At 36.9% G+C, this 20,988-nt stretch overlaps 1 protein-coding gene across 1 annotated transcript in view; it reads right to left on the reverse strand.

Annotated features, from left to right (window-relative positions):
* col5a2a (collagen, type V, alpha 2a) overlaps nucleotides 1-20,679 on the reverse strand; it is a 34,579-nt gene extending 13,900 nt beyond the window's left edge. The window contains exons 1-2 of the mRNA XM_087803447.1: nucleotides 20,347-20,679; nucleotides 880-1,095 (exon numbers count right to left, since the gene is read on the reverse strand). Coding sequence (XP_087659573.1) covers nucleotides 880-1,095; nucleotides 20,347-20,434 — 304 coding nt within the window. The 5' untranslated portion in view covers nucleotides 20,435-20,679. The remainder of the gene's footprint in view (nucleotides 1-879; nucleotides 1,096-20,346) is intronic.
* Between the last annotated feature and the right edge of the window lie 309 nt (nucleotides 20,680-20,988).

The following is a 20,988-nucleotide window of genomic DNA, read 5'->3' on the forward strand; positions in this document are numbered from 1 at the left end:
CAAAGATTATAAAGCAGAGAGTGCCATCTACTGGCCTTTCAAAATAAAGACACTGTATCATGATACCTCATCAGCTGTTTCATGAAGTCTCATTAAGCCATTGCTACAAGTGAGGTTTTATCGAATTAGGGTTTCCAAGATAAATATGATAAAGCAGAGAGGGACATAGTGGTATTTGAAAATTAAGATACTGTATCATGATACCTCATGAGCTGTTTCATAATACTTCACCAGCTGTTTCATGATACCTCATCAGCTGTTTTATGATAACTCACCAGCTGTTTCATGAAGCCTTATCTACACCTCACTACACACATAGTTTTAAACTGAGAGCGCTGTCCACTGCGCTGTGAAAATTAGTAAAATGTATCATGATACCTTATCAGCTGTTTCATAATACTTCATCAGCTGTTTCATGATACCTCATCAGCTGTTTTGTGATACCTCTCCAGCTGTTTCATGAAGCCTCATCTATGCATCACTACTCACATATTTATAAACTGAGAGCGCTGTCCACTGAGCTGTGAAAATGAACAGAATGTATCATGATCTCTCATCAGCTGTTTCATGATACCTCATCAGCTGTTTCATGATACCTTATCAGCTGTTTCATGAAGCCTCATCTACAGATCACTACTCAGTCGTTATTAAACTGAGAGCGCTGTCCACTGAGTTGTGAGAATGTTTCATGATACCTCACCAGCTGTTTCATGATTACCTCATCAACTCATCAATAGAAGCAGTTGCAGTATTAAACTAGAGGCAACCATCGTAGCACAAGGTGAAATTATTTGTATAAGTCACCGTATTTGTACATTGATAGAAGATGTGACTGAAGTGGTCATAATGTTTTCACACAGAAAAATCTGGAGTCCTCACCGAAGGTTCCCTGACCCCCGCCGGTGCTGGAAGAGTCGGTCTGGCACACGGGGCAACACTCCCCCTCGGGGGTCACGGCCTTCTCACAGTTGGTCAGATCATCGCACACGATCTCCTCGCACAGCACCTGCCCGTTGTCGCAGACGCAGATGCGGCAGGGGTCCGGCTTCCAGACGTCCTTGTTGGTGTAGGTCTGCCCGTCTGCTGTGCAGTCTTCTGCAGGGAAGGAAACACGACGTCAGCGGATTCAGAGACTCACACTTCAAGTTGCAATCGGAAAGACATGACATCATAGACTCCATGAACAAACCTGTATTTCGGACTCACTAGCCAAAGAAGAACACTTTCGTCACATTTTTAATTGATTTTCTTTTTATTTAGAAATAAATTGTATTAAAATGCTTACACAGTGTTGACCAAGACGTTAACTACCAACACATATTTAGTTTTAATTAAAAAACACTACTCATGAAACAGCAGATGATGTATCATGATACAGTGTCTTCATTTTAAAGGCCACTAGATGTCACTCTCTGCTTCATAATCTTTAACTCTGATTTACTAATTCAAGGGACATCTGAGAGTGCCATCTAGTGGCCTTTAAAATGAAGACACTGTATCATGATACGTCATCATCTGTTTCATGAAGCCTCATCAACCCATCACTAGTAAAATAAAAAAGATGTTGATGTTAAACCAAATTTAACTAATATTAGCATTTAGGAAAAAAAACAAAAAACATTTTAGTTTATTATAATAATTATATTGTAAATTGATCATAATATGCTTCATAATTATAAATATTATGTTGAATTTTCAAATGATTTTTTTAGAATTACATTTACAAGGTAATGGTCACATTGAGACCTGTTTTAATTATTAATTAAATTTAAAAAAATTAAAAAGATAAATCAATGAGTAAGGTATTTGATTTTAGTCAAATTATGAATCAAATCAGTAAAAAATAATGATGTATTTAATAATAATTATAAAGGTTTGAGTAAAAATATACATTGAACTGAAACAGTTAAACGCTTTTTTATCATTTCAGTTTTTCATACAAGACATAACAAGATAATATTCGCTGTATTCACTATTTATTTGCAAGTTTTTAGAGAATCCCAAACTGTTAAAATGAAAAATAAACTTGTGTTAAATAAAAAAAAAAGGAAAGTGAAGTGAGGAAGTGTTTTCCTCTAAAAAACAACGTTGACTTGGTAAAACAAACTCCGGAATTCCCTTCTCATGTCGTTGATTGTTGGGAAAATAAACAACTTAATCCCATCAAAAGCCGAAAAACATCACAGTACATCTATATCTGACTTGACATCAGTTCCTAAATCCACGACAAGAACCAAACCAGCTGGATTAGAAAGTCGCCTGAATGAAGCTCGTTTTTGTGTCGAAAAACCTTTACTCAGCGTTGCTTTCAGAACGTTAATATAGAATAATAATAGATAAATAAGCTTGCTGTGTTGACCTGCAGGGGGCAGCTCTGAGCTTCAGTCTGCAGGTAAACTTCTGTCTGCAACTAAATAACACTTTCAAGAGAACGAAGGATAATTGCTGTAGGAAGTCTGAAAAGGAAAAGAGTCACAGGAGAGGTTTTTTTTTTAATGAAAGTCGATTTGTGTAATGACTGTTTCCCCCCACCAGGTCAGCTCAGAAACATCCAGTGTTTTGGGTAATTACAGCGAAAAGTTATAGTTATATGTTTGAAGATTTAGGACAGACGAGGATTTGTTTACTCTCGCCACAGATGACGCAGCAGACGTTGACTCTATAGTTCAGTAGTTTTTGAAAAAGGTCTTTGAAAAAAAAAATCCCTTTTCAAAAAACGCAGTGACTCATCTTGACATTCAAATGAAAGTCGATCAATGGTGAAGATGTTTGGCCAGATGTCAGGAGTTACAACTGAATGACTCATGCTACGTCCCTTGCTAGCAACTCAATCTGTAGGGATTCATTTGGATTTGTATGACTCGACAGTTCCACAACTTGGACCCACTTAGTGTGACTCTATTATGCTGCACAACTTCCTGTTTATTAACTTATTAACTTATTTCCAGGGACTCACTCAGAGTTGTATGACTCCATCTTGTAGCACTGGATAAGTTGAAGTTGGATGAAATTAATAGAAATATATATAATGCGTTTCTATGAAGTGCAGGAACTCTTAAGAATGATAAGACATTAAGCAGCTGAAGTCACACGTACTCATTTAGATTTGTTGGACTCTCTTGATTTAAGGTAAAACCAGTAGAACTGTCCACACCTACCATCATATACGAGTAAAATAATCTGTCCAATGAATTTTCTGTCAAGCAACTCCAGTCTTGGGGACTCACTTAGATGTGTGGGACTCACTTCCTGTTTACCTACCAACGATGAAGGTTAAATCTACTGAATGTGACATTTCCACAAATCTGACCCATTAGCTGACAAGAAACTTGAGTCTGTCGGATTCACTCGGACGTGTTTGACTCAGAACTTTGTCTTGCCCACTTGCATTCCTTGTTAAAAGTCAGAGACGTAGCTATTCTGTGATTTACACCCACATTTGATGAGTCATTCACCTCAGAATCAAACCCACTTCCTGTCTAGACCAGCCGAGTTACGGAAATCACTTGGAAATTCCAGAATCAAAGCTGCAATTGAATCATGAGTTTGACGTTCTTTTTTAGGAAAACTAAAACTGTACTAGAACAGAACAAGTCGCTGCTAGATCTTTCTCTGCACCACAGTGACACCTAGCGGTCAACACCTGAAAGCACCTGAAAGTGAATAGATTTGATGTCACTTATATCTATTTGAAACATTTTCAAACTATTGTTTTCTTGAAAGACCTTTTCAAAAGTAGCATCAGGGATTAAACTTCAAGCTCATCATCCTTTTGAAATCTTAGCGGACTTTGTTTGGCGAAGGGGGGAATAAAATGTACTGGAAAAAAAGGAGTGCGGTTTTTAAGATTGGCCTTAAAAAGTCCCACCGCAAGCTTTCGGAGGCCAAGAGAAGCAGGGGGGAGCGAGATGTTCACATTTTCCCCCTAATTCACTGCAGATTCCCAGCTTTCCCGCAGACGCCAGCGCTAACTCATGACCATCATGAAAAGGCACGCCGGCTAGCAGGCGCTAAACTTTTTCCACCAGTCAGCTCGCTAGCGGGCAGACATTTTCCTCTCGCGGCGGTTCGAACACTCTCTGCGACATGACTCAAGTGTCTGTGAGGGATGATATCACGATAACAAGGAGGAGGAAAAGTGAGTTGCCAGAAAAAAAGGTGATGTAGCACCAGTTTATGGATTTTCCCCCCTTTTTTTTCCCATAATTCCCTGCTGCGGGAGACAATCATGACCCGATGGAAACGATGAGTCACAGACTCATTTCCTGTCGGAGCTGATAGAAGTCTTAAACAAATCTTTCTCATTTTAGAATCTGCAGCTGCTGTACAGTTGTTTTTAAGCTAGTTCTGATTAGCGCTAAGCTAACGATCCAAACTAGAAAATCAGCTTTTTTAACATTCTTTTAATTGAATGTACATTTTTTTCAAAGAGATTGAGGATGTAAAACACAATACAAGAACAGGAGGAGAAACTAAAGATTCAATAGAGTCTACCTATAAGATGCTAAAAACAAAGTTAGCATGAGAGGCTAAGTCCTGAAGATAATGTTAGCATTTTTACCATAATAAATGGATATTCAACTAAGATTTCCTGAGGGACAAATTTTCTGAAAAAGGTCCAACCTTCGAGAAAGTCCACCCCTCTGCTTTAAAAATAAAAATTACTTACGTACTTAATACTATTTGCTGTTTTATATTGGGCAAATAATGAAATAAAATGAAAAAAAGTACTTTTGTATTAAACTAGCAACAGCTAAGTGTCTCCTCACGTAAGACTACTTATTTACGTCGCAGACATCACAATGTGAAAGGCACTTGGGAATTCCTAGAACTTTTGCTTTAGTTTATTTTCTGACAATTTTTGGTGAAATCTTGAGTTTTCATCAGAACTTTACTTCTCAACTTATCGTAGAAAATCTGCCTTTACCCTCCTGACCCACTCAGATGTTTGAAATGTTGAAGTCTTCCTCTCCAAGATGCAGTGAGTTTCTCATCATGACCATGTTTGTAATTAATAACTTTATAAAGTTCTGAAATCTGGGCAAACGAGAGGTTACAAGAGCCATTAAGACGTAATAATGGCTTCACTCCTCCTCCAGACGGCTGGTATCAAGCCCGCTTTGTTTATACAAAGAGTCCCTTTGAAGTGGAGACTTCCTGAATTGATGACGGGCGATGAAAAAAAAGAAGTTCGACAAATCACAGCACAGTGGGTGTGGTTATGGTAAACAAGATTTAATCATAATTAAACGAAATTAAAGTATCTATTGTAGAGTTTTGCTCGATGTTAGCTTAGAAGTTGAATCCTCACAAGGTCAAACTACGTGGTCTTGCAATGCGCAGACGATCCCTTTAAAATGAAGTTAAGTCAAACTCCTTCATTGGAAGAATTGGTTCGAAGGCTTCGCGGCGTCGACAGGTGGAGAAAATCCGACGGAACGCTCGAGTTCGAACACGTTTCACATCCTTCCGCAAACAAAGCCGAGTTCATCAGAGGGAGGGGTTGAGCGCCAGGAAAGTGGTAATAAAAAAAAAGGTAGCAGGCTGATTAGAAGTCTGCCTCTTTCCATCGTCTCTCCAGTGGGTCGTCATCAAAGACCAAAACCACAGCTATGAGATTTTCCTACTGCCAATGTACGTCCAGGGATGTGTGCGGTCCTACACCATTATACTCCCCCATCCTCTGCTCACCCAAACTCAACAGAAATCTTTATTTTACTGCCTTCATATTGAGTCCTGGAGCCAAATACACTATCAAAATAATGTATATTTGTCTAGAGCAGATCTTGGAAACGTCCAAGTTGACAGTATTGATGAAGCCCCGATGAGTTCAGACTGAAAGTGATTGGAATAATCGTGTAGAAGTTTTTTTATAAATCATTTTTGGGGTTTTGTTTTTCCTCATTGTTGGATTTTCTTGGCTCTCAAAATGATACAGTAAATTTTTTTAAATAAATGCTTTATAAAATACTTTCATATCAAATAGGTGAATTGTGAAGTGCTTGCCAAACTTTAAATTGAAAAGTTTGATAATTTTACTTTCGCATTTTTTGTTTGTTTAACCATCTACTGTAGTATTGACCCGTGGGCCGCAATCGGGCCTATTACTGTATTTATGCGGCCGTCATTAGGTCAGAGTAAAACTACTTAACGGAATTTTAAAAAAAAATCGTTTTTGTTGTTTTTCCTTTGTTTCCAGTTTAATTTTCTTATACCTTAACACTTTTACAATGACATAGCATGATTATATTGATCGTTAATATTTACTTTCCATGTATTTCCTCTTCACTTAAGTTTTTTTAAGCTGTCACATCATATTGACGCTCCCTTTTTTGGGGGGGGTTGACGGCCCCTAACAAAAGTCAAAGGATATAATATGAACCCTGAGGAATTTTTAGGAATCTTAATTATTGTTTTTGCATATTGATATCCATTTTTGTTGTAGGTAGCTTTGGAAACAAAATATTCTAAATCATGGTAGAATATTCAAAATTGAGAACAGAAAATGAGGGAATGTCTTTTACCTTGAATTTGGCTGACGTTTGCAAATACTAAAGCAACATCTGTCCTCATGGCAACTATAATTGAGTTGATGAGGCTTCGTGAAACAGATGATGATGTATCATGATACAGTGGCATCATTAATTTTAGTGTTCTTAGTTTTAAAATGATAAGCAAGAAAGCGCCATCTAGTACGTCTTTGAAAAAGAAGACACTGTTTCATGATGCTTCATCGGCTGTTTCGTGAAACCTCACCAACACCAGCGAATTGTAACTAAATGTTCATGAAGAAACTTTTAAAACATGTTGAATCAGCTTCGACCACAAAATTCACTCCAGTTCTGCTTTTTTTTTCATCCAAAAAAACCAAGTCGCCAAAAAGAGATTCTCCAGACCTGCGGCACGACAACAGGAGTCCACAAAAACCACTGGCAGACGTCAGGCTGGATAAATCCACTTCAAATCATGTGACGTGAGCCAAAACCTGCTCACATGGGAAACACAACCACAGCGAAAACAGGACAACAACAGATGCTTCAAGGTCGAGGACAAGGTTCAAAACAGGAGTGAGGTTTTTCTGTCGGCGTCTCTGATCTCCGTCCATGAAATGACTTTTGGCATTAAATTCATAATTCGAGACACATGGCGATGTCCTCCTGGCTCAGAGATGTTCCATCCAGTCCTGGTTACTTCATGTACTTCTCTGCTTCTTTAACTGAACCGGAGCGGAAACGTCAGGAGTAGAAGCTTTAAATGAATCTGGATTTTATGGGAGAGCTTGAGGCTGAATCTGAAATGATCTGGTTTGATCCGCGCTGTGTTTCAGCTCATTAACCTCGGTTCAGTTTAAGGTTTATTTTTAATATATGGAACATGGCGTCGTGACGATGAGGAAGTAGAGAAATACATTGACTCGTTCATTCAGTGAGAAAATTATTCAAGAAGTAGTACTTTTGACCTGTTCTCAACGGCCGGGTCGTGGCCCATAACTGGTCCTCTCATTCCGCACAGCAAAATAGAGACAAGGCACTTGATTTGTCAAGATTATTAAAACATAAGATTTAAATCTAGCTAAATTAAAAACCAACACCAACTCTATAGGGAGTATTTTTGTAGCTCATGCTTTTAATTTTGCTGTTTTTATCTAAAGGGGACCATGAAAATAATGCCATTATTGAACTGATCAGAAACAACATATGTATGTATGTATGTATGTATGTATGTATGTATCTTTGTATATATCTATGTGTGTGTCTATGTGTGCATCCATGTATGTACCTATGTATCTATGTATGTATCTATGTATCTATGTATCTATGTATCTATGTATCTATGTATCTATTTACTGTTTGTATCTATGTATTCATGTATGTACGTATGAATCTATGTATGTATCTATGTATATATCTATTAATTTATCTATGTATATATCTATGTAAGTATCTATGTATGTATCTATGTAGTGTAAGTATATATGCATGTATCTATGTGTGTATCTATGTGTCTATCTATGTATGTATCTATGTGTTTATATATGTATGTATCTATGAGTGTATCTATGTATGTATCTATGTATGCATCTATGTGTGTATTTGTGTATGTATCTATGTATATATCTATGTATCTATGTATGTATCTATCTATGAATGTATCTATATATATCAATGTGTCTATGTATGGATATATATATGTGTGTATCTATGAATGTATGTATGTATGTATATATCTATGTATCTATGTGTGTATCTATATATGTATCTATCTATGTGTGTACTATTTATGTATGTATGTATCTACTTATGTATATATCTATGTATCTATGTGTGTATCTATGTATGAACCTTCTTGGCATCGATGTATGTATCTATCTATGTGTGTACTATTTATGTATGTACGTATTTATGTATAAGTCTATGTATAATATTGTCTACCCACCTATCTATGTATGTTTAATCGTTTGTTTGAATACATTTGAGCAACATATATTGGCACATCAACATGAATTACTGTGGTTTTAGTTCAGTTTATTTTAAAAGGACAATGTGCAGTTTCTTTAAATCTGTTTTTTACAAATTGCTAAGAGCAAGCAAAATTCCATTTGAACCCATTTCCTACAATTACCTGTTTACTACACAGCTCTCTCTGCATGTTTACTCCCCTCAACAAAAGCTAGAAAGCAATGATCACACAGTTCTCCGTCTAAAAAGCCACACAGATGTTGGAGAGGAAAAGTGGGTGACGTAAGAAATTCCAGCTCGACAGAGGCGAGCGTTAGCATACACAAGAGGTCGGAGCACCCCGGTGTTATACATCCACTGAGCAGAGCCAGATGTGGAAGAATAAACTCCACACTAGGTTCTCCCCTCAGTACAAGTTTATCTTTCGACAGGAACGACAGAAAGACTTGCAGGTATTCCCGTTAACCGTGTCGAGGTGAAATAGAATATGAGAAAATGGAACCAGATATTCTCTCGGGAGGGAAACTTCCTTCTGTTTCCGAATAAATTTGAAAGTTTTTTAGCAGACGAGAGCTTTACTCAAGACATTGTTATTGTTATAGTTGGATGTAGGATCATATTTCAAACATGACACCAACAAGACAGCGTGTTCAGGTTTGAAAGGAATCCACATTGTTTTCACTGTATTTTACTTTATTCATCTAAATTTCCGGTACAACTAAATATAAACTAAAAACAATTGTGTCTCGTATAGCTTCCCCTACTTTGGTGAATGCTAGCAAGAAAGCTAACATCTGCAATTGGTCTGACTTTCAGGAGGATCCATGTAAGTGATATGACGTTATGGCTCGGCCATACTGAAAACACATTAACTAACACAATCCAAATGTATGACTAAAGTTTCCTTTATTGCTGTCAATCATCAGTGAATCAAATAACATGCTTTCTATCTTTTTTTTGGGCATTTTCAGACAGATTTTTCTTTTCAGTCGACTAAAAACTACAGCCCACCAGTCCTAAACCCCCCAACAGTCATTTCAAGTCATTAACTTTTACTACTACAGAAAGATTGAACAAAAAAAGGATCTTTTTAAAGACCTTCTTAATTCAACCATGCACAAATAACTCTTTCCTGGTTCCTTTATTTGTTATCTGTCTGTTTATGTCACTAAAAAAAGATGAAACATCTTGTTTAACTTGTTAATAAAAAATGAAAAAATCTCTTATTGCAATCTCTTATAGGTAGTGATGGTCTGACGAAGCTTCATGAAGCAGTGTCATTATTTTTAGTCCACAAGTAGGCGTCTCTGCACTTTTTTACTTTGTTTTGGAAAACTGTTCTAATGAAACATCACATACTTTTTAAACTGACGGCGCCACCTACTGACCTCCAAACAGGATTTAAATCTTAAAGGATCTAACTCTAAAAGTCCACTAGGTGGTCTGTAATCATTGGCTCTTAACTACTACTTCCATGAAACCTCACATTACTGGGAGCGCCACCTAGTGGACCCTTAAGGAGGCAATACCGTGTAGTGTGTAGTTGTATAAGGTATTATTATTACATTATACAGAATTGTATAAAAATTATTAAATAAAAATAAAAACGAAATTTATGCCCACAATAGTTTTTGGAAATAAGAAGTTATTCTACAGACAACTCATAGTTCAGCATAAGAAAGACAATTTTGGAAATTTTACTTTGTAGTACGAAGGAAAATAATTGTTGGTAAGAGTTCTAAACATTTGTAAGTTTGTTATCAATCTCTTCTCAAGTTGCGTTGTTTCAGTTTCAGTTTATTTATTTAAAAGGACAATGTGCAGTTACATTTCTGTCAAAAGACTGCCGATTATAAAACCGTCCGACTGACACTGAGGTACATTATCACAGGTGGACTTGTTTAATGACAAAGAGAGAAAACGCTGAAGGCAACAGAGGTAGATTTATTACCCCCTAAAATGACGTCCAACCTCGAGATACAGAAGCTTAAGGGTTCCCAATTATGTCCAGTGCTTCAATCTGTGCTTCCTCAAATCCCCTTCAGCAAGTCTTATCAGTCTTGGTTATCTCACTTTTTTTTTTAAGGAAATCTCTTTTTAGACTTTTTCACTGACGTTTTCTTTCCCATGTCCTTTCTTTCTCACCACATTTATCGCTACCTACTAGTGGCTCTTAAAGCCAGGAGGGGAAAGAAAACATCAATTATGACAGTTGAGCTTTACTCTGTATCTTTGGCTCTTTGACTGTTTACTTTGGGAACAAACAGAGCTCTTTCTTTCACTGGAATGTTTATCAAAAAACAAAACTTCTGATTCTAAAAACATCTTAAGTGATGCTTTTGGCTTTTAGTCACCATTCAAGATGGTTAACGTGTGCTTTGTTTTATAATCATGTTGCACTGTGAGAGATACAGTATGTATATTCTCAGTATCTTGTTTTTTTTGTTTGTCTAAAAACATGTTTAAAGTCTGTTTTTTTTGTTATATGTTTTATATGTCGGTCTCTGCACTATTTTCCTATGTTTTTAACAACTTTTCTAATTAAAAATCACGTCATTTTTGGACTAGTGGCGCCCCCTACTGACCTCTGAACAACATGACACTGCTTCATGAAGAGTCATCAGTCCATCACTACACTAGGGGGCACGGTTTGCAAGATGTCTGAACCAGCTAAACAGAGACTGTCCTCAATGACCTAGCTCTTAACTATTACTCCAAGTTTTTGGCATAGAGTTTTGCACCTTGGCTCAGCTCTTTCTTCATCAAAAACCATCCAAGTCTAAATTCTTAAAAACCCTTAAGAATTCCCCTTTTTTGCTAACCAAACACCAAGATACTCAGGACATCAACAGTGGTCAACCCTATACGGATATAGTACGTTTCTTTTACCAGTTTCTCGTCTTTCCCAAGAGATAACGGGATTATCTGATTAATCCAAAGCAATTTCCAAAAGCAAATGTTCCTGATGCAAAGTCTCCATTACACAGTGCAGAAAGTATGCAGGAAAAGCAGGACTGGCCTCTTTTTTCTCTCTCTCTCTCTCCGTGATGACATCACACAGCCCCTGGGCAACACAGAATTTATCACTTTCTCTTTATGACCGATTGCAGCCATTGAAGTTTACTGCAGCCTGCATTTTTTAGGGGCAATTCCACAGACAGAAACAGATGGAGGGGATAAGGTCAGGAGGTCGTCCTGGCTCTGGAAGCGTCGGACACCGGAGTGTGGACCACCAGAGGGAATATTTTCCACGTAATAAGGTGTTGATGAAAGTACTCCAACTTTTTATAAAAATCACTTTCTATGCATACCTTAAATGGAAAGAATGTTTACATTTTAGACACCAATACAAGAAGTTTCAACTTATTTTATTAAATATATATTATACAAGTATATCTCAATAATTATCCTTAAATGGGAAAGCAAACTCTTTTGATTCAACTACAACTGATAATATTTCCCACAAAATAACAGCTTCTTTAGGTCAGTAATTGAATCTGGTATTGTGTTAAAATGTTATGTTTAGAAAAAAAACATCATGGTACAATCGTGGAAAGAAATTAAGCGTTCACTCAAAATCTTAACTTGCATTTCCTCTCTTTTTAACCGATAGCAATGTTAACAGTCAATTACGACACACTTTGACAAAAGCATTACAATAAATACAAATGTTGGCAAAAGAGCCATGCAGGTAGGTGGTCATAATGTTATTTATAATTGGTGCTGCTGCCATACAAATGGTCTTACATGAATCAGTAAATAGAAAATCAGAAAAATAGAATAAATAAAAATGTAAACGACTAAATAGGTTAAAATCATGGAAGGTATCAAGGAAAAGCTAAGCTAAGCTAAGCTAAATATCAAACACTGTTACACATAATAATAATAAAAAACAAAGCAAACAACTAGTGATGTTTCCTTCATATGATTTAAAAGAAAAATATTTTTTATTATTTTTCCGCCGTGCTATAAATAAGAAGGTTTCTGGGCTCGTGTTTGCTTCCTGAAACTCCTCCCATCATTAGAAACAGTTACATTCCTTATCAGAGATGTCATCAACAGCTGTGAGAGACGCAGCTCGTCTCACATCCACAAAACTCTTTTTTTTTCCATTTAAACATGAAGCAAAGAAACAAAACTGTGACCTACTTTTCCTGAACATAACCTGATGAATGCACTTTTAAACCCTCTATACATTAACAAGGAACAACAAGGACGTTTGTAATTGACAGGAAGTCCCTCTGCAGGAACTGTTTTATCAAGATTCTGACAAAGATATTTGGACCTGATTTTAGCTAACAGAGCAATATGCTAAATATAAGTCTTTAAAACCAGACAACATTCATGGAGACACGTTTGATCAAGTTCTTATCCTTGATTTCCAAGCTCAAGGATACCTGGAAGGCTAATACATCTTTGGGAAACAGCAGTTTAAGGAAGAATTTTCATAAGAGTATACTTCTCTTCTTTATCATTTTTTTATATTTTAACATTTTCATCGTTGCTTCTCACTTCATGTTAGCATCTCTCATGTTTTACTTGTATACATTAAGATTTAATCTGACAGAAACAATGTCGGTACATACTGTACAGGACAAAATTAAGTCTTTGCTGGTGTGCAACAGGGATCATGTGTTGGGTCACCAATATTTTTGGTTAAAGGATAAAATGCCAAATACTAATCATCTGTATACATGTCAAAAGCAATTATGTTTGTGATCAAGATCAACTTTAACATTGTTGGTGGTAAAAAACTTTTTAAACTTTTTAACTAGTATATTCCATATGATATAGTGTACTTATTTACTTCAAGATATCAACATTGTCTATGGTATGTTTTATATATCTGCACTAACACTTAAACTCAAGTGCTAAGTTGGTTGATTGTGTACCTAGTTGTGTACTTTTCTTTTCTTTTTTTTTTTTATTCGTCACTCTGACGTTAGTCGTATTTCAAGAAACCTGTTTATTTTCCCTGATTTAACATGTATATATTTGTACATGAAGCTGTTTAGCTAAAGGGTTCAAAGTATAAAGGAATGAACTTTTAATGCAAATTACAAAATGGATTCTAAATATAATTTATTAACAAAAAATGTTGTATAATTGTATAATTAAACAATACACTGTAAAGAGCATTTTAAATAGTTGGCTTTCAAGCAGCATTTACATGTATACATATTTCTGCCAGCAATTATCTGCTGGTTATCAGCCTCTTGTCTTATCTTAAAGGAAACAACCTTCATGAATTCCCCAAATTCTCACAAAAAATACCAGGTCTAAAACTACTTTGACTCAGTCTTATATGCAATACCTGAAGCAAACAGCAGTAAACCTAAAACTTGACAACATTTTCGTCTTTTTCATTGTTTACCGTTCACATGCAATCAAGGCTAAATTACACTGAGGCTTTACCACTAAACTCTGTAAACACATCTATCGCACCCGACTTATGCTTTTATTTTCAAGTGATTCTTCCAAAACCCTCTTTCTCTGCCTCTTGTACTTGATGAAATCATGGCGACGGTTAGTCACCGACTGCAAGAGAGACGAGTCCACGTCATTGAATGTGAAGAGCATTTGTTGGCGAACGTTCACTCATCAGTGGAAACAAAGAGTGGGATTGTGTTGAGAAGAAGGATTATATTCTCCAACATGATTATCTCTCTCGTCCTCTTTAGGAACGTGTTATGGTTCGATTGTGATATTGATTCAAGTCATGACAGTTTATTTCCAAAACTCTACAATGTCTTAGATACGAGGAATATGTCCAAAAGTTTGTTTTTTGAGAATGTTCTTGTTTCCACTTTGAAAAAAAAAGATCTTAATAACAGATGGCAGAGAAAATAGGTCTACAGATCTGGATATACTAGATGAAGATTCCAGAAGTGAGTTAGCTCATCTGGATACAAGCCACTTGAGGAACATTCATCTGGTTTTAACAGAAACCGGCCTATAAAAGAACAATAAATAATGCCTGATGAGAATTGAAAGTTTGAGTTCGCAACTGATTAAAAATGAATGCTTTTTTAGGCTGTTTAAAGCATTTGGGTGATGCTAACTGTACATCAAATAGTATCAATTCCCTTTTTTTTACCAGAAGAAAGGAAAAGTAGCCATTTACTCCAATGGTCTGGCAGCTAGCATGGCTTTGCCATAGCTCAGGTTTGGGGACAGGGTAAGAATTAGGCTTTCAGGTTAGGTTTAGGGATAGAGTCAGAGTAAGGGTTGGGGACATTGTAAGAGTTAGGGTAACGGTTAGGTCTAGGGATATGGTTAGAGTTAGGGTTGGGGACAGCGTAAGATTAAGGGTAAGAGTTACGGGGAGGGTCATGGTTTAAGGTTTCAGGTTTAAGGTTAGAGCTAGAGCAAGAGTTAGAGTTAGAGTTAGGGTAAGGATTAGGGACAGGTTAATATTTAGAGCTAGGGTTAGGGTCATGGTTAGGGTTAGGGTTAAGGACAAGGACAGGGTTAAAGTTAGGAAAAAGGTTAGAGTTAGGTTTAGGAACAAGATAATAGTTAGGGTTAGGGTCAGGGTGGGTTAGGGTTAGGGTTAAGGACGGGGACAGGGAGAGGGTGAGAGTTAGGGTAATAGTCAGGTTAACTGTATAGCTAGACTTATGTTTACTATAGCATCTTTCTTGCTGTACGACAAGCCTAACCTTTTCAATTTTCTGCTTCATAGTCAGACATTTTAGGCCTTTCGTCTTGTTACCTCCTTTAATCTCAAAGCTCTCACAATCCTTTACGGCTCACTTCACCAGCAACTCATCCCGACAGTACAGCACGTTGTTAAGAGGCCGCCGGCCACACGGCGAAAACCCGCACTGCCCTCCGACACCCGTGCACGTCCACCAGCTCGCCCTCAGCGGCCCAAACATACACAAACCTGACTACAACTTAAGAGTTCGGTTTGGACCACAACGTGCAATTATGGCTGTCAAGTCTCCATTTTGTGGCCTTAAGACAAGCGAACCCGGTGTTTGAGAATCAGACGGAGGATTATAATCACATTCGCAACAAGCTCTTTGCACCTTTTAAAGGTTGTGGTTGATCGTTTGGGTTCCGTTTGAGGTGTTTTTTACGGGCCCGGCGGACCAGTGAGTCACGGTCTTGTGCAAAGGGACAATAAAAAAGGAAGTAAAGGTGACAAAGAGTTTGGGCCAACCTTGTGTAGAAGTCCCACAGTGCTACACAATAGAGGTTACAACTGGCCAAACATCTCTTGTACTTTTAGGAATGACCCGAGTAAAGTGTTGACAAACAGAGGAGTTTTTTGAGAGGCCAAAGACAGGTCAGTTTCTTTTGAGACATTTGTACTAACTGTAAATATTATATATGATGAAAACCTCTCCAAACAATTGTGACGGAGGGATCTAAGAAGAATGTACACATCTCTCCTCTAGCAATGGACCTGTCCCATGTCTTCCCCCACTACTTGAGACTATGCACTGATTCATAATTAAATAAATAAATGACAAAAACCCCAAACTTTTATGCCAATTTGATCTAATAATAAAATAAAAACAACACTATTGTTATTACAGGTTTTATTAAATATAATAATATAATACTATTCTATTATTGTCAATACTTAAATTACGAAGACAGAAAAAACGAAAATAAATATAAATCATATATAATTAATATATGATTAAAATTAAAATTAAAATTCTACTGTAGAATTCAACTTAAAAGAAGTTTTTCTCAAGTATTTGAGATGAAAAAAAAAAAATGTCCTGAAACGTCACGTTTTTAAATTGTTTTTGTCATTTATTAAACATTTTAAAACCCCCAATAAATGCACTTGGAGGTTTTAAAAAAGGAATAAAAATATATATATATATATATAAATATATATATATATATATATATATATATATATATATATATATATATATTAAAAATCGCCCCTATAATAAAGTAAGAAAGTGAGTCAATGAAAAAAATGTTTGACCAGAAATGTTCTTTTAAAAACAGCCTTGATTGTAAATGTACACATTCTTTTGAGGATATAATTTGAGTTAAATAGTTGATGGGCCGTTTATATGATAGAATCTAAAGACAGACGACCATGTTTACCGTCTCTCCTCCCACCTCCACAGATAGTTATGTCTCCGACACACAAAAACCTCAGCTGAACGGACGTAAACAATCTCGAAGAAAAAGTCAACATCCCCCGAACGCTGTTTATTCATCAGAAAAGCGAGAACATCAATCTCCTGCTGCAAATGGGACGCCTTACATCGGCCAACTCTTCTCCCCCCTCTTTTCCCGCCTTCCTCTCATCTGTTACTGTGCCTTTTTTTTTTCCTGTAATATTTTCCGAATACTGCCAAAGAGAGTATTTTAACATCTGGAAGCCATCCCCCCCACCCCAACCCCAAGACTCCATTTGCTGACTGCAATCATTTGGTTTATAAGTTCCCATGAAGCACCCCGACACAAAGAAAGTTAAAAAACTGTTTCACCATATGCTCCATATGACAGTCCTAAACAAACACCTCGGATAAACCGTGGTGGCCGGTGTGGTGTGTATACGGGACCTAAACACTGGGTGAGGAGGACAGAAAGGAGGCGTATAATCAAGTCATGGAGCAAAAATGTACAACATATGGTTTTAATCAAGATCCGTATGTGGACCTGGTCAGGTTCACAGGTCTTAGACGTTGTAGGATTTGGGTAGAAAAAAAAAAGAAAAGAATTGTTGTGATGTCAGCCGAGTTGGCATCAACAACTGGAAGTCATTAGGAAGACAAATATGACCTCATGTTGGGTTGTCCGTGTGGAAAAGTTGAGCTAAACGCTAGCTTGCTTGCGTCTCGAAGACCTAAACTGTTTGAATCCTTCGACTTTGTTTCAAGACTGTTTCCACAATTACCACTTAACTATAATAAGGGCTTTTAGCATTGTGGTTGATAGCATAGAAGCATTAGCATCCTGTGATTTTAGGCATTAAGTTCTGTCCCAGCGGTTCAGTGAATTGAATATTGGTTAGCAACGGCTAAAGCAAAACAAGCTATCTAGCTAGGCTATATACAAGAAACACATTAACAAGTTAAGTCAATCACTAGTTCTTAGTACCTGAAATTGTTGAGATTTGACCTAATTTACTTTTGGGTGACTGCGAAACAGTTAAATTAGTCAGGGATGGTTAACAAATCTAGATCAATTTGTAAACAAGTCAGACAATTTGATAGCTGGATTCTGTTACTCTGTTGAATACGTGCTAAACTATGACTGTTTGACAATAAAAAAAAACGTTACTCTGATTTGATCCCTCCATCTTTAAACAAACAAATCCTTTCAAAATGTCTTGTTGTTTTTATTTTGGAAATGTGAGTTTAAATAGTAAAGCTTTCAGTCAAATAAAATGTTGGGTACCATTAGCATAACAATGCTAACCCCTTGAGAAAAATTGTAAGTTGGCCGCATCCCTTCTCTTTGAGACATGACACATGTTCTTAATTTTTGTCGTTTTTTTGTATTCAGACACATAACGTGTTACAGTTTACAGCCAATCATTTGCAAATGCAACGTAAATCAATAGCTACTCTTGAAGATTAAAGGAAGCTAATAATGGTAAAGGTGAACTTTTAAGATGTAGCTTGTTAGAGTCAGAAGGTTGTAAAGATCTTAGGATGGTGGGTTCAACTTTCATTACATCCACTGGTCCACAAAAACCAGCCTCTTCCTGCACCAGGTAATCTTCACTGGCTTCACGCTCGGTCAAACCGGCAGCTCCGAGCTCACTCTTTCTTGATCTCCGCTGCCAAATAATCCTCCTGTGCGAGCAAAACTGTCAGCACATGTTGGAACATCTGACTCTTATATCCAGATCTGCTCAAGTGCGCCGACTTCCACATTTGCTTTAAACGTGTGCTCGGTCTTCAAAGGCAACGTATTGGTTTTTTTTTTCCTTCCTTGAATTCCGCAAACGTCTGGACACGCAAAGAACCTCTTTCCATCTGCTCTCCTTTGCTAAAGTCTGAGGAACGATGGTAATGGTTCACTTTTGTCAACTGCTGCTTAATTTTCCTTATAAAAGCCTCATTAAATGGGAGTTACACTTAATTGAGGCACAGTGTCGTCTGGCATCCAGCTGGTTTGACGGACACGAATGCTAAAGAATGAACAACACCTAAAACAATGTACCACAGCATTGAATTGACTTGAATGGACCTGACATTGAAAAAAAAACTTTTTTTCCTGGGATTATTTCAGTAAACCTTTCCCCATCAATAGAAGAAAGAATCAACTACACGACCAGCATTTATAACTTCATGAAAAACCTTTTAAAGTCATAACATTTAAAAGATAAATAAAAAAAAGACTCTCCATCGTGGCTAATCTTGCATTTAGCCAAAGATTTGACAATGTTTTCATCTTAGTCAAGAGATAAACTTAAGTTGTATAGTATTTTAAGGAGAATGAATCCGTCGCAATTCAAATTGACAATAGATTTTTAAATTTAAACATTTTTTTGTATTAAGCTAGTATGTATTTTCCTCAAAATAGTGTTGATAAATTTGACTTCGACATATATAGTTTATTAAAAAAAACTCATTTAACGTTAACATTTTTATATTTATATAATTTTAAAATTAAAGTGATGAGTTGAAGAGGTTTCATGAAACAGCTGATGAAGCTTCATGAAGCAGTCCCATTATGTTCAGAGTCCACTAGATGGCGTCTCTGTACCATTTTCCCTCGTTTTATATCAACTGTTCTAATGAAACATCATTTTTAAATTGATGGCGCCACCTACTGACCTCTAAACAACATGAAACTGTTTCATGAAGCTTCATCAGACCATCACTAGTTTCATGATGCAATACGTTCATTTTCAAAGGCCACTTGACTGCGTTTTTTCCTGAACGGAAAATAAAATGAAACACCCATCTTTAAAACGAGAGCGCCACCTACTTAAACGTGAAAATGACCAAAACAGCATCATAAAACCTCATTCACTGTTTCACGAAACCTTATCAAATATCACCAAGAATTTGGCTAAAGGACGAATACACTTATTCTGAGTTTATATTTTAGATACTCAATTAAAAAGTAAGGAGAAATATCAGTTTTAACAATATTGGAAAATATCCTGAACTTACGCTCAAAAGACTGAAATATTTACAAAAATAATTTCCATTTAACTTAAAATAAAGTTTCAAGTAGTTGAAAATGAATTAAAGAAGTATTGTTAATCACTGTTTTAGTACAGCCTTTTTTTATATAGGGGGCGCTATTCTCAATTTTTCTAAAGCCATCTTTTTTTCAATTGTACGCAAACGTATACCAAACTTGTACATAAAGTGTATCACCGTGAACCACAAGGAGGAGCAAAATCATTTTGCCAACGAAAACTCAGAACGTTAAAAGTTTAAATTAAAACAATAAAATCTATCAACTCTTGACTTCATCCCAAATCAACTTTCCAGCATTTTTAGCAAATACATCTACAATAAAAATGCCTTTTTTTTTTTTTTTTTACTCTCTTGGCTTCACCAAAAACATGCAAAAAGTCCAACTCTCAGGTGTTTTCCACTGATCCTACATCTTCATGTCTCCTCACATCTGCACCGAATTAACATGTTTTCCCGTATTTCAAATGGTTTCTGCAGATGTGTGATACAGGCCAGCCAGAGGAACAGTGGAGGGGACGGGGAGGGGGGGGGATGTGGAAGAACATAATGAACGTTCCAAAGTACTTCAGGAGTCATAGAACACCCCAAAAAGGTGCTGCTTTTTCCACTGTGCCTGAAGGTGACATCACCGGCAATTACAGTCTCAGAAACATCTCAAGTTATCATCTTGTTTTTTGGTTCAAATCTGTGCCGTGAAAATCAATGTAGCAAAAGGAAAAAAAAAAGAAGAAGGTACTCACCATCAGTTGCTTGACATCTTACAATCAAAACCTGAGATATCGACACCGCCAAAAAAAGGACAATCCTCAAATGCAAAAAGCCCATCATGTCTATAGAGCCGACATGAGCCGTCCGTGTGAGAGAAGAAAAAAGGGGGGATGAAAAGAAGGGAAAAAAAAAAAAAAGAAGGGTTATCACTGCGACACCATGAGCGCCTCTCCTTGTAAGCAGCAAGCAGACCCAGCCCAGACTGCGTGAGTGTTTTTTTTTTCCTGTAGTTACAGCTTTAAATGAGAAGAATGCTGGCCAGCCTAATTTTCCTCCCCCTTTTGTCAGCCCTCTCCCATCCTCTGAGCGGCCGAGGGAGAGCTACACCCATGTTCCCGGGCGGCTCTTCCTACATGCAAAAAACCTCATCACCAGATAAGCTGAAAAAGATTTAGACGAAAAAGTCTCCCTCAGAAGTCGGAGCGTCGTAAAAAGTTGTTTTTTTTTACGGGCGTCTCCGCCGCAACAAAGTTGAGCTTAAGGAATCGCCTGTTTTTTTGCTTTACGGCACAAATAAAAAAGTAAGAATAGACTTTATTATTCGTGCTGATGAAGATCTGCCAGTTTCTTCGTTGGTAGAAGATGCTCAGACAAGACCAGATAGAAGGGTTTAG

This window comes from Callionymus lyra, chromosome 12, assembly GCF_982586985.1.
Source record: "Callionymus lyra chromosome 12, fCalLyr1.hap1.1, whole genome shotgun sequence".
Lineage (NCBI taxonomy): Eukaryota > Metazoa > Chordata > Actinopteri > Syngnathiformes > Callionymidae > Callionymus > Callionymus lyra.